Genomic DNA, 14,433 nt, shown 5'->3' on the forward strand with positions numbered 1-14,433 from the left:
CGCCCTACAATGTAGTGCCGCTTTTTATGCTCTTAGAAAAGGATAGAGGAGAGGTTGAATGCTAACAACATCTTTGGTCTTTTTGCGTGACTGAGCACACGTGTAAAGACCAGACAGGTATGCATCAACTCATCTAAGCTCAGGTAAGAAAATATCTCCGTATGCAAAAACGGTGGCCTGTTCCTTTAAAGTGCCAAAGTCATCTTAGGGGTCAAAGGTTCTATGCCGGGGGCCTGTAATGGTGTGTGGTGGCAGAGTGGTTAACTATTGCCTTGTGAGTTTTGTGATCAGAGTGACAACAACATGGGGTGGCATTATCCTGTATGCTTTCTTTGGATTCTCCACATATACAGTACTTCATATTCTACCCAATGTACAGTGACATGCACGTGTTGAATTGGGGAATCGAACACCAAATATAACACAGAAGACACGCGGTCTTTGAAGGATACGATTTAAACAGTACTTTACTCTGGCAAGTGCAATTCTGTCTTGGTTTGCTCACACTTGGCTTCTCTCCATTTCCTTCTAAAAGCATAAGGGGCGGAGATGCTGCTATTTATCTTCATGTATTATGAAACAGTTTGAGACTTTAAATAGGCAGAAGTGATTGGCGTGCCTGCTCACTCCAGGGAACCTTGGCACTTCTGTTTGGGCTTGGTGATGTAAATGTCTATTTGTGTGTACACAACAGGCTATGGGGACTTGCTAATGCATTTGTCCAGTCTATTATAGAGTTAAGTTTGAGAGTCAGCCTCATGCATCTGGAACTATTACCCAGCTCCTTTTACAATAATTGTAATTTCCTTTTTCTTCTGTCACCAATGAAGCCTAAGTAAAAGAAATGATGAATTATGAAGCATTATACTGGCAGCATTTGCACTGAGTACTGCACAGCTGGACACATACACACTCACTTTTGCTGGCAGGCGCCCATACCTTCACACACTCCACTGATGTTCTGCAATAAATATTTACGGATGCTTCCTGGCAGTCAGAGAGTGTGCTGGAAGCCAGATGTAATTTACACATCTTTTTGATGCTGTCTCATTTTGCATTACATTGAAGTAGAGAGAGAGCAGGACAAACTGCTGGAGTTTTAACTTTGTGTGCTGTGGAAGCCAAACTTTCTGCCGTGTAACTCGCACGGGTCAGATTTTAATAAGCACAGAACAAACACCAGAAGGATCACTCTTTGTTGGAAAGCGTGACTTTACAAACAAAAGGTATGCACTAAAATGATATTCAAAAGTAGGATTATTCCATTTTCTTGCAAACTGAACATCTGAGAGCACTTTTAATGACTTTCTCTAAATGCAAAATACACCACAGGAGCAATAAACATGATCAAATCCACACCTGGCAAACTTGTTATCACCTTGTCTTGCTTTCAAACTTTCAAAAATCATGCCGCATTTAGTCACACAGCGCTAACAATGTTAAAGTAAGGTACGAGTTTTCCCTATTGCCGTGTTGAGTATTAATTTACGGCACATACTTTGGAAGAAACCATGGACAGTTCATTAAAAGAACAGAGTCGTATATTTCCATAAGTCTCATCGGAGTACGTTCACTGTTGAAAACGAATTGTACCCCGCTTTTTCGGCGTAGAATATATGATGATCTTTAATAATGCAATGATAGTTTTCCAGGAGATGGAACCAGTCCATCTGCGGTAGTTTAAATGATCTAAGTTAATGATTGTATAAATATCTCCTCCATCGCTGCACCTGTTATCCACTGCGTCCAAATCCTAACTGCCTTTCAGATTAATTGGAAAGGTGGCCATTAGCACCCGGCTAAGGCTGTGGTACCAATGGGCTACACAGTTAATTTGGATAATATCAGTGCCACATGTCGTCAACAACAGACTAACAGGAGGCGTGATTCGGAGACTCGGCTGCGCTGCCTCTGCCCACTGCCAGCTGTGGCTCTGGCTGAACCTTGAACAAAGAAGTGTGCCTCTCTCTCTCTCTCCTTCCCTAATGTTCTCTCCGCAGCATCTGTGTTACCTGGCACACGCGCTCACGCCATCATTAATACCTACAGAAGAACGCGGCGGCCTCAAATGAAAGGCTGTAATGAAGTTTAAGGGCGCGGGATGCCACTAAAGGGCACGCACTGATAGATGCGGTCATAGCTTTAATTGATGCTTACTGTGGATTGCAGGTGCCTCGGAAGCGAACTTTAAAAGGGGATTGGGCACGGGGAAGGCGCTCTAACTGGTTCAGCTGTTGTCTGGGTGTAAGGCAGCAAAGGGGCATGGCACGAGTTCAGATGGCAGGGAGAGGCAGACAGGAGCATTGTCATGTTCAGTGTCACGCCATGGCTGTCACACCAGTGAGAACTGGCGATAACAAGGCATGGTCCATACTGTAGTCAGATACTTCCAGTACTTCATCTATCATCTAACTGCTGAGGTGCATAGACGAGCCAAAATATGAGTAACATTACGGAAGTAGTAAAGTAGTGACTGAATGATCACTCAAGTAAGAGATGAGAGTATAGAGTTTGGGAAATTCCACAGTTACCATGGAGATCCGCCATCTTTGCAACTGTTAGCATACATTTCCATTGACTAACATTAGCTTAAAAACAGTATAAAAAGTACTGCTGGTAAATACATCTAACACTGTGGTGTCCAAGTGTTTTAATGTAATGCAAACTGTTGGGTCTGGTCATTGACAGTAGTCTTTCTTGGACAGAACATATTAATGCTGTTGTTAATAAGATGGGACGTGCCATTGCAGTTTCCAAAAAATGTAGTCGTTATGTGAAACATGACACTTTGGAAATGGTTACCCAGTCTTTAACTTTGTGCCACTTGTCATATTGTTCTGAAGTGTGGTCCTCTGCTGCTAAGAAAGATCTAGCAAAGCTACAAGTGGTTCAGAACAAGGCAGCGAGACTTGTTCTTGGATGCTCAATTAAAACTAACAGAGAGCACATGTATTCTACTCTGTCACGGCTCAATCTAAGTCAAAGAATACAAGTTACATTGGGCACCTTAATATATTACAGCCTATCAGTCAAAAGGACTGTTTTTATATTCAATCAAATTGTCCTATTAAACTCTGTGCATAAGCATAATACTAGAATGGCATCCAATGGTCATATAATAACGCAACATCCTAAAACTAATTTCATGAAGTAAACGGTTCTCTATAGAGCTATATCTACCTGGAACCGTATTCCAGTTGGAATTCGTGAACTTAGAAATAAGGTACTATTCAAAAACAATGTGAAGCGTGTTTGTGAGTTTGTTTGCTCCTAAAAGTATTATGAATGTTTAAATCTATCCTACATTTTAAGTCAAAGATATATACATGTTATTATATTTGTTTTTAAAATACTGCATATACATATTTTTCTATGAACATGTAAAAGTTGTTTGGAATGGGCCCAGGAAGACTAGCTGACTGCTTTTTGCTCTCAGCTAATGGGATCCATATAAATAAACAAGTAAATGTGAACAATAACTCCAGTATTTTAACTTTTAAAATCTCCATTAGTTTACAATTGCTGCTAATCCCATAATGTTTAGCGATATGACATTACATTCCCGAAGTCTATACGTTTGTTAAGTGTGACGTCACGACTTCCGCTTCCGACTACTAGCAGACCGGCAAATATGCAAGAAAAAAACATTTAAAAACTCTTTAAAACAACCATCAATATTTCTGAAACTCAACGGAGAGTTACTCAGTCTACTTATTTCTCAGACTCATTAGCCAAAAATGCTGCACCTACTGCTAAAAAAAGTAATATTTACTAAAGTCGCTACTTCCAGGTTTATACACCATTAGCATTAATCTCCGCTAACCCGGATCTGCCGATTTTGGTAAATATTTCTTTTATTGCAGTAGGTACAGCATTTTTGGCTAATGAGCCTGATAAAAAAGTATGTTCAGTAACTCTATGTTGAGTTTCAGAAATATTGATTGTGGTATTAAAGAATTTTTTGTAGTTTCTCGCACATCTCGGGCTCCGGAAGTAGAGCTGTGATGTCACCACTTAACAAACGTATAGGAATCTATCCTCCCGCCTCCAGCTATGCCCGGTATGTTTACAAACAATTATTATGGTAGTACAAGTAGCAGTTTAAAAGTGTTTTACTCGTGACACAAACAGACAGAACATCAATGTGAAAAGTCTGATCATTCCAATTACCATAAAAGTAAAAAGAAAAATACCTAAAAGACTAGATGTGTTTGCGACTCACCTCGGCTAAGACCCACCTTTACATTCTTGGATCACCCTCTGCAAAAAATAGCATTTCATGTGTCTAGCTGGTCATTAGGAGCATGTTCTGTATTGCTGGCAACAGTGTAATCCAAAATGTTATGCAGTGTGGGAGTACCAAAGTAAGGTGTGATAAAACTCCTCGAAAAGTCCTTAAAAGTAACATTTCTTTGATGAGTCACTCAAGTGAATGTACCTGATAATTGCCTGACTCTGCTACAGGTCATGGCGGTATTAGTTTAATATTGCTTAAAAAATTGACAAGTCAGAGTCATGCCGGGCTGGAGTTCGGTTTGGTTCAGCCACTGATCTGAAAGAAGAAGAAGAAGAAGAAGAAGAAGAAGAAGAAGAAGAAGAAGAAGAAGAACCTATTAACAAGTTTTTCTTTAATTTTATCTACATCCTTACCGCGTCCTTTCCCTTTACCGTATAAACTGATTTTTATTTTTTTATTTTTTCCAATCCCCCATCACGGTGACCCAGTGCGAGTTGTTTTTGGCTTGTTTAAATTAGGAGTGTGCTGACTGTCCACTGCAGAGACTAAAGTAGGTGTCAAAACTAGGCTAAGTATCCCTTTAAAGCTATTTTTACTATAGCGGTCACTGTGTTGTAGGGACTCTTTCTATTTGCTCTTTTTATATCACTGCAATGTCATTTCTCTGCTGTACTTTAGTTCTAATCCCTCCAACATTGTGTATTTCCCTTCCTATACTTTCTGTATAGGCCCATACGAAAATCCAATTCAGGAGATTTTCACAACTCAAGTGTGTTGTTGAGGGAATTAGATTAGTTTTTGAACCCATGACAAATTCCTTAGTTGTACCTGTCAAAAGTGAAGACTCCCTGTTGGCCCTTATCAAATTCAGCAAATTCATTTTCTCTCCAGGTATAGGACTCACGCCGGCTGAGGTTATTATTCTGTTTGTTTGTCAGCTTGTGATTTTCGACACGCAGCGAGGAGTGGCTGCATTTGCATCTATGGTCTGCTGCCACCTGTTTCTTAATTAGGTGTCCATATCATATTGTTTTATGTGAAAATGATTTAACCATGATGAGATTTCCATTTGGCTTTTTCCTGTCTGGGGTTGTCACAATAAATAGTTTATTTGAGTGCATATTGATTCAGAATTTGACAGGTTTTCCTCACGAAACGTAGAACTGTTTATGTGAGCTTTCAATCATCCAGGCTTGGTCCATGGTATCAAAAGTAAAAAAAAAAAAAAGATAAATTAACTACTGTGCTGTACTACGCTCTCCTCACCAAACATCTAATGTGTGGATATCAGATCTTTCCTGCAAATGGACGATAATAGCTCACTTCATGTCACCCACAACATTTAGTCTCTTAAAGTCAGAACGTCTCGACTCTGATGTGACTTGCCGTGCTGTCAACACCTGCAGAGGCTGTGATAGTGCTTCAGTGTAGCTGCCAAAGCCGCTCAGAAAAGACATTGTGGCTCGCCTCCTCTCTGCTGCCACAAAAGCACTCTGCCGTAGAGAGGGAGAGGGGAGAAGAGGCCAGACCAGGCCAGACTTGGCTACATCCTGAGTCACTGAGCACCCACTACAGCCCGCGGCTCGCACTGCACGGCGGATGCTCACAATGTATTCTGCATGAGGTATTAAATGAACATAAGAATACAGCAGATACACAAAGAAGGAAAATTGAAGTGATCTAAATGCCAGGCGCTGCTGCAGGCAGACCCGTGCCCCACTGCCACTGGTGGAAGGATGTTTGCTCAGTACTATTCTCATTAAATCCGACTGCACTTTCCCTCCAAACTGGTCTACAGAGTTGAGAAAGTGGTGTAAAAGGTCAGCGAGAGGAAGGAAATGAAATTAACGCTGCCACGTCAGAGTATTGATTTAACTAATTGAAATGGCATCGAGGGAGGAACAGCAGATGGGTCTCCGGCCTGAGGAGCAGAGCTGCCTCTCTCAAGTGTCCCAGCTGAGGTGCTGTGTCCCCGGGGCTCACACTTCACCTTCACCACTTTATTTGAGTAACATTTATCTTTCATCAGTCTTTCAGACCATTGAATTGACTGATTTGCCTGAAAGAAACTCTCTAATTTAGCCTAATAAAATTTTACAACTATGAAAAGCAGCTAAGCCCAAAAAGTGTTGTGTTAGGATGCACTGGCATCACAACAGCCACACTCCTGAATACCAAACTGAGCTCTAAATCAAAGTGTGGATTTGTCCTGACCCTGTCAGGATGAGGCTTTTTATGAAGCACTGTTTCATGTTGTGATTATAGACTACTTTTCTCCCTGTGTCTTTGCTTTTATGATCTTACTAATCACGTCCTGCTTGCCCCTTGGCTGCATGCGTCCTTCTGTCCTGGTGCCTCTCTGTGCTCTTTCCCAGCATGCACTGCCTGTAATTAAATAGAAGCTGGTTCTCCTGACAGTATCTATGGCTGCATTCTTTGCCTGGCAGCCTCATCCTCTCCTATCTGTCTGTTTCTTGTCCGGGTGTCACTCGAGGAACTGACTCTGGTCTTTGTCTCTCAAATGATTTAATTGGATGCAAACTGAGGAGCAAAAACATCAATGCAGAGTATATCTGCCATAAGGCTGAGCCATTAGTCAATAGTTTGCCCTGCACATGCCGAAGGCTTTTGTCAGACCTAATTACCCAGGACTGGAGTCAGTGGAGCTACAGGAGAGGACAGGGGCTCCTGGGACCTGCTGAGGATCACAGTTCATCACAGTGTATACACTGAATTGGAAAGTTCACAAAAGCAAGAATCAGTCACCAGTCAATTACAAGTAAAATATGCAGCCTGACTGCATTCAACAGATCACAAATAGTAGGATGTAAAAACCCTATATATTACCCTACACAGAGCTTTCTTTTCGCTGGCAAATGAAATGCTATGAAACCTCTATTTTCTGTTAATTTCCCATGATACACGATACATGATGCCTAAGGATACAAAATATGCTATGAATATACAGTATGTATATTACGTAAAATATAGAGGACAACATTTTTTTCATATGATTTCTATGACTGACAAGCTTGGTTGTGTGTTGTTACAGGGCGCCTCTTCCAGTCTGGTAGTTAAGTTTGCAGACACTGATAAGGAGCGAACCCTGCGCAGAATGCACCAGATGGCTGGCCAGCTCGGCATCTTCAGTCCCATGACCATCCAGTTTGGGGCCTATGGCGCCTACTCTCATGCTGTAAGTCTCAGCCCGGCGGGGGAGGAGACGGTGAGCTTTAAAAAAAGAAACCACAAACTGTTGTGATTAAGCTTTGAACCCACTTTCTCCCACTAGGTACGAGGCGCCCCCTGTGTAATTTACACTATTAAATGCTTGCTGTAATCTCAATTTACATAGCATTATTATAATACTGTTTATCCTGCCTCTTCTGCTACAAATGATATCATATATGCACAGTGTGGAACTTTGAACTGTTGCTAATAACTGTGTTTGTCTACCTCATTAATGGCTTTGTGAGTTAAAATCTGTTATCTTTCTAATGTGTACCTGTATAACCACTATTCTTCCTGTAGGTTGCGTGTGAGAGAGATGCACAAACACCTCCAAAAACATCTTGCATCTCCACTTTCCCCCTACATGCTCACACTCCCAACCCCCATTTTACATTCACACATGAAAGTCACAGCCTGAATTAGGAGTCAGTGAGATTTTGCACTCACACAGTAGCTAACAACTCACTCTGACAGGTGAGAATCGCCCACTCATGCACAATCACTGCACAAACTCTGCTTCCAAGCCCCTATATATACGTGTACTACCTCCATTTAGACTTTTTTTTATGTTTTTGTTTCCCAAACTCACCTCACATTATCTTTATCTGGTGGGAGCATAATGATCTCCAGACCATTTTATCGATGATAGGGGAGCAGTGCTGCAGGCAGGGCAACACCGAACAAAGACAAGCAGGCATACAGACATATAAGAGTAAACATGCTCCGATCCTGCGGCTAATTCACCCTTCTCTTTCTTCTATACCCTTCCCTAACCCTTCCACTCCCCCCTCCTATACCTGCTCTTCCTGCCGCTCTATAATCCTACAGCAGATGATGCAACAGCAAGCCGCACTGATGGCAGCCACACAAGGCTCGTACCTGAACCCCATGGCAGCCATCGCAGCAGCGCAAATGCAGCAAATGGCAGCTTTCAATGTCAACGGGCTGGTGGCGACTCCCATGACTCCCTCCTCAGGTATGCAAACAAGTTTCCCAGTGCAATAACCCAGTAAGCCATATGCAAACAACGGAGGTGAAAGAATATATGGTTTGTAATAATGTTTAAGTTTTGGAATCAGAAAGGGGGCCTGCGTTGCTCCCTGGGAAATTCATATCAAATCTAAATTATCATAAGGTGGTTCACTAGACATTTCAAGGCTTTGGTGAAAACAGTGTTTCACCTTGTTCAGGATTTTGCTTTCTGTTAAAAGATGTATTATTATAAACAAGGGGAGAAAAAACAACATCATTGCACGTTCTGGTGTTTTGATCACGTTTCAGGACATGGACAGTGTTTAACTTACAGTGGGAGAAATAGTTTGTAGTTTGTCCTTGATAAGATGTGCGAGGCTTTGCACAATGTTAATGTGAAGAATAGAGCGAATAGGAAGAGTCAGCGCTGCTTGAAGCAAATCACGCCTCAGTCTGCCCCCCTTTTTTCTTAAAGCGACGGCCCTCAGGCTACTGGCGAAAGCGCTGGTGCACCGTTGTTTGTACGCAAGATACCAGCTTTGCCTTGAGCAAGATCGGGCCCTATTTTCTTTGTTACTTTTTTTTTTTGGTAGCAGTAGCAGTAATTCTTATTTATTAATTAATGAATTTATTGGTTTATTTCAGGGGTCCACAACTAAATCAGCAAGTAAAGTTACTTTCTATATACTTAACTAAGACATTAAGTATATAGAGAGGAAGGAAAGGCTTTGGGGTTCAGACTCAAGCCTCTGGAGGTCTGGATCTGGATCCAGGTCTGCCAGTTGGGGACCCCTGGTTTATTTGGTCGGGACAGTGTATGTTAATGAATACGCCACACCAGTTTGTAGCCATGGGCTTATTTCCATCTGTTGTCCCCCACTCGCATCCTCAAACACACTTTTATTCATCCTGGGGAGAACATGCTCCACACAGAAAGGCCCACCATGGTTGTAGTAAATGTAGAAGGAGTGCTGCGGGGAAGCTTGCGCCTGTGTGTCCACCATCGAGGGGAGGGAGCATTGTCTTGCAAACAACAGCAAACACACACAAAAAAAGAAAAAAGCAGTTGTAAAAGTTTTGGTTGTGGTAGTATTAGTCATAGCAGCAGTATACAGGTGATCTGCAACATCATACGATACCACATCATATCATCATTTGTCTGGCATTGCTTCTTTGCCTCACACATAACTTTTTTTAGCCCTGAAAAGTCTAACTTGTATATCTAACCACAGAATCCGTAATAAAACATTCTGTGCCCTTGCTGCGTTTTCAAGCCCTGCTCTGAAGTGGCAGCCAGTACGTGCAGAACTGAAGTTGAGCCGTGCATTGACAGTAACATGTAAAACATTCCCTGTCACACGTTGGCAGCCACATTACAGTAATTCTCAGGCTGCCATTATCTCTCCCTCTGCCTTCATCTGTCGCTTCTTCCCTCGGTGGCAGAATGACAGTATGTATTTTCTGGGAACACGGCCAATTCACTGACTTTGGATGCTGAGTCCTTTGCTTATACAATATAAGAGCAAAGATTTGTGCGAGATAATCCTGGCCCTCAATCTGAACTATCTTTCTGGCTCTCGTCGTGAGGAGCTTTGATGGCTCGACACTAAGTAGGTCGCCCGCCTAAAGCTGGGGTCACTGCAGATGTATTAAATAAAGTGTCTGCATGCTGTATATGGCATTTGTAATCCACAAGGCCTACATATTCCTTTCAAACATAATCCTACACGACTTAAATGCCCTTCACCTGGATTAGAAAAATAATAAAGCAGGCCCACACTGTCAAGGTGACTGACTGGGATTACTGCCTCAGGTAAAATCAACACTAAAAAGTCTGACTGTCTCTTACGCTGGTCAGTAGGTAAACACAATAATTAAATACTCACCAAACAAAGATTATCCTTGTGTTATTTTGGAAGATAATTATAAAGCAGGATAATTACATTGAATTAATGTGGTGTTTGCAGGCACCAGCACACCTCCAGGCATCAGTGCCACTGCCGTCCCCAGCATAGCCACACCTATCGGAGTGAATGGATTCAGTGCCCTTCCGCCTCAAAGCAATGGGCAGCCGACGTCTGAGCCCATCTACACCAATGGGATCCATCCTTACCCAGGTAATTCATTAATTTGTATTACATGCCCTGATTTTGCGTAATGAACAATCCTAGATCACTGATGTTTCTATTACTATGAAGAATATACCAGTATTCTTAAAACTGGGTTTATACTGTGTGATTTGCTGGGAGATTTTGAGTGCACCAGATTAATGAATTACTTATTAGGACTGATTCTCATGGGAGGTGAGTCCAAGTTCAGGTGGAGTTACCCACACGAATAACAGTGTTCATAGATACAAGTTTGGTTCGTCCAGTCATCTAGCACGTTTTGAACGCACAAACATTCAGTTGGTAAGGCAAACGTCAGCAACAAATGAAAACCAGCCTAGCTTAAATAAGAACCAACAACCACCAACTTATCCTGACTTTGATGTCTGTGGTGATTTGCTCACAAAGACGTATCTTACAGTTTGTTTCCTTTGTGCTCTCTTTTAATCCTGTGTTTGTCTTGCAATCTAGAATTCCGTCAAAATCATGAATTTGAGCATCCTCAAATTTCCCCGATTATTAATCTTAGCAAAATATAGTTCATTTTTGTGGACAGAGAAGAAAATAATCTTTACACAAGTTTTTGTTTTATTATGACAGTTTCTGTATTTGCAGAGATAATAAACCTTAACACTGGTTAAACTTAGGACATTATATAGAATGTGTCAAAAATTACACAGATTGTCTACAAATTCAACTGAAGAGTGATTAATGTACACAAAATGTCAGCAACTACTTTAGTCAGTATACATTAGAGTTGTCAAGTGAAGTCAGTCCTCTAATGTGGTGATTCTCAACCAGTGCGTCATGACCCTAAAGTGGGCTGTGGAACCATTTTCAGTGGGTCGCGAGTCTATTCCAGGGAACATGTGTTTCAATATTTTCCATCTGAAAGTGCATGCAAATAGTACCGGAGTCTGTTCAATGATTATTAATGGGTTGTTTGGATCATAATTTCAGTTTTAAAGGCATGTCTGCTGCTTGTTCAAGAAAAAAAAATGTGTGTGAAAAATGCAATATTTTGTATGATATATGACAAATGGCATTATATACGGGTTGCGGCTTGTTATATTGGGTAATGGTGGTTCCGGAAGCCATACAACTTGAGAACCACATCTCTAATGGATGGTCACCATATGAGCCAAATGCAACCATAAAGTGGTATGCTCCAAACTATGTATCATGTATATTAACACACACTTGCATTACAAATTACACATTGTAAGTGTGTTTAATGAAGGCCTAGTATTAATAATGAATGTAATAATCTCATTCAAATTAACTGCAATGAATCGGAATAAGTCAAAATGCAAAAGAACAAATATGACATTATTGAAAACACATATGTTCCAGATTAAAAGTTGCCACAGCTCTCCATCAGACATCTTTTTCATATTTGAGTTGAAGTGCTTTAAGCTTCGAGGGTCAGTCAAGAGTGTCTTTGGCAGATTTTGGAGCTGCCATCCTCAGTATCAGGATGAATTCATCACTTCTCTCCATCAGTCCATTATGGTTAATTTGATGTGTCTCGTCCCGTCCTCGGCTTCTTAATGTTGTCTGGGGCTCATTCCTGAAGAACTGACAGACACACACTCCCCCCACTGTCACTGCATTATTCAGAGGCAGCTGCAATTGTAATGAACTACAAAGTGGTTTGTTTGGCATGTTGTTAATATTTGATGCAAACATCTGGGGTGAACAGGCATTTTGAAGAACTCAGAGAAATGACAACCCAAATTTCTCCCACTGTGATCCCGCCCCCCGACGCTCTCCCACCAGCTCAGCCAATTTCCAATTTGCTTTTTCTCTCCTCGCGCACCTTAACTGTTTGTTGCCAGCATCGTGCTGCATTCACAACATGTCGGAATCTCCACAATTTACTCAATATATAATCACTTAAAAGTCATGCTTCAAAATATTTACAGTAGTTGGTATGGCACCTCTTCCGGCCTCAGTGGCATTGCTCTGTTTTAACTACAGGTATGAGCTGACTACAAGTTGTAGTCTCTTCTAGAGGTCGACCAATATATTGGTGTATTTTACAATAGGCCAATATCTCTGGAACTGAAAGTGCTAGAGAACCGTTAGCATTGGAAAGAGCCCTAAAATCTCCCACAACTTCCTAGGGCTCCAATAAGCAGATAAATATTGCAAGTTTGCACACCTATTTTAAATATTGTAAATAAGAGATAGAGACCGTTTCTAGTTTGGGAATCTGCTCATTTTTTCTTTTGCATGAGGTCCCCCCTGAAGTACCTACTAAACATAAATCCATAAATCAGCCCTCTGCCCCTAATAAAGCCCCCCCTACTGTCACAGTTCAACACTGGCACATTTTACAGTTTAGAAGCTTCATACACAGGATTATAGATGTGACATGTTTAAAAATCGGCATCGGCCAATCAAAATCTTAAAAAATTGGCATCAACATGAGAAAAATCCATTTCGGTTGACCTGTAGTCTCTTCCAAGTGCTTTATTTTGATAACCCATTATCTGTGCCGAGCATTAGGAGCACATCTCATATGATTGTTTGTAGATGTTTTGAGTTATGCCATTAAATGAGTGTGATGCATAGCAACATGTAACCTGTTTAACTGAGGCTTTAATAATGTCCCTATTTGATTTTGGTCGTAAATTAAATGAACAATAAAACCCTACACTGAGTGCTCAATCACTGCCTACAGATATGTTATTGTTCATTCATCGCAGTAGGTGCTTAATTTATTTGTTGCCAGAAATGATGACATCAGCAAAGTGTAGAAAAAAACAGGTTTTAGATTTCACCTAAAAACATAGGCTTAAAAAGCATACGAAATAGATGCACAAGTCATGTTTTTAAGCAGGTGCTGTTTTCCCCCATGCCAGACCACACAATGACGCCATGACTGTATCTATGAAAACAACATATGCAAATATTGTTTTTTGTTATTTTTGGCCTCCATGTTTGTTTTACAATTGTGTAAGCTTACTTTATTCAGCAGGGCAGACGTTCCAAAATCTCTAACTTGCATGGCGCTTTTGGCTGGAGTCTTCCTCTCAGTCACCCGTGTTTCTGGCTCTTTTCCTGTTCCTGCAGCACAGAGTCCAACGGTGACTGACCCTCTCCAACAGGCTTATGCTGGCGTCCAACACTACGCAGGTGAGCCGTCTCTCCTCTACCTGCTCAGCCCTCTCTCTCTCCCTCTCCATCTGTCCCCTTCACACTACACCTCTGTTTGTCACGTCACATTGACAGGGAGAGATAGCTGCAAGACATGTCAACGATTCTTCCTCGATAAGACAACTTGACATACATGTGGATGGTTCATTTCCATGTGATAATAGTCTTGGGACTTTTCAGAGCAAAAGCAGCTAATAGAAATCTGGATCAAATGGTGAAAAAACCAAACATTAAAATCTGTCATGTTAGTTGCCAGCAGGATGAATCACATTAGAAGAAGAAGTAAACAAAAGAGCTGCCGAATAACTTGGTTCAGTAATGGGCCAGTAAATACATCTGTACATCTGCAATGCACTGTTGCATGAATATACTACTTCTATGTGAACACCAACTTGAGTATTTAGCATGTTTACCATCATCCTTAGTGAACATTCAGTGCAATATGTCTCTAAAAACCTTACATTTGAGATTACATGATGACTTGTTTCAAGGGTTGCACAATAAACCTGTAACTGTATTGTTTTTGCAATAAAAGTAACACAATATTGCAAAACAAGAAATACAGTATTTACATAAGATTATGTTATGCATGTCTGCCTTCAGACTTTTTAACAAATAAGGAGTCAACTAAATGTAAACAGACATTCAAAATTATATTTTGTCACTCCTATATGTTATGCAACTCAACTTGCTACAATTTGAGACAAATGTATTTTATAGTTC

At 41.0% G+C, this 14,433-nt stretch overlaps 1 protein-coding gene across 7 annotated transcripts in view; it reads left to right on the forward strand.

Moving 5' to 3' along the window:
• celf6 (CUGBP Elav-like family member 6) overlaps window positions 1-14,433 on the forward strand; it is a 153,587-nt gene that overhangs the window by 123,159 nt on the left and 15,995 nt on the right. For 4 of the 7 annotated variants that reach the window (XM_079555345.1, XM_079555347.1, XM_079555348.1 and 1 more), the window contains 4 exons: window positions 7,290-7,463; window positions 8,297-8,444; window positions 10,408-10,557; window positions 13,627-13,689. In XM_079555345.1, the coding sequence (XP_079411471.1) occupies window positions 7,290-7,463; window positions 8,297-8,444; window positions 10,408-10,557; window positions 13,627-13,689 (535 nt within the window). The remainder of the gene's footprint in view (window positions 1-7,289; window positions 7,464-8,296; window positions 8,445-10,407; window positions 10,558-13,626; window positions 13,690-14,433) is intronic. The other 3 variants (XM_079555346.1, XM_079555349.1, XM_079555350.1) reach the window with 3 other exon arrangements.

Source organism: Gobius niger, assembly GCF_951799975.1.
Source record: "Gobius niger genome assembly, chromosome: 4".
Taxonomy (NCBI): domain Eukaryota; kingdom Metazoa; phylum Chordata; class Actinopteri; order Gobiiformes; family Gobiidae; genus Gobius; species Gobius niger.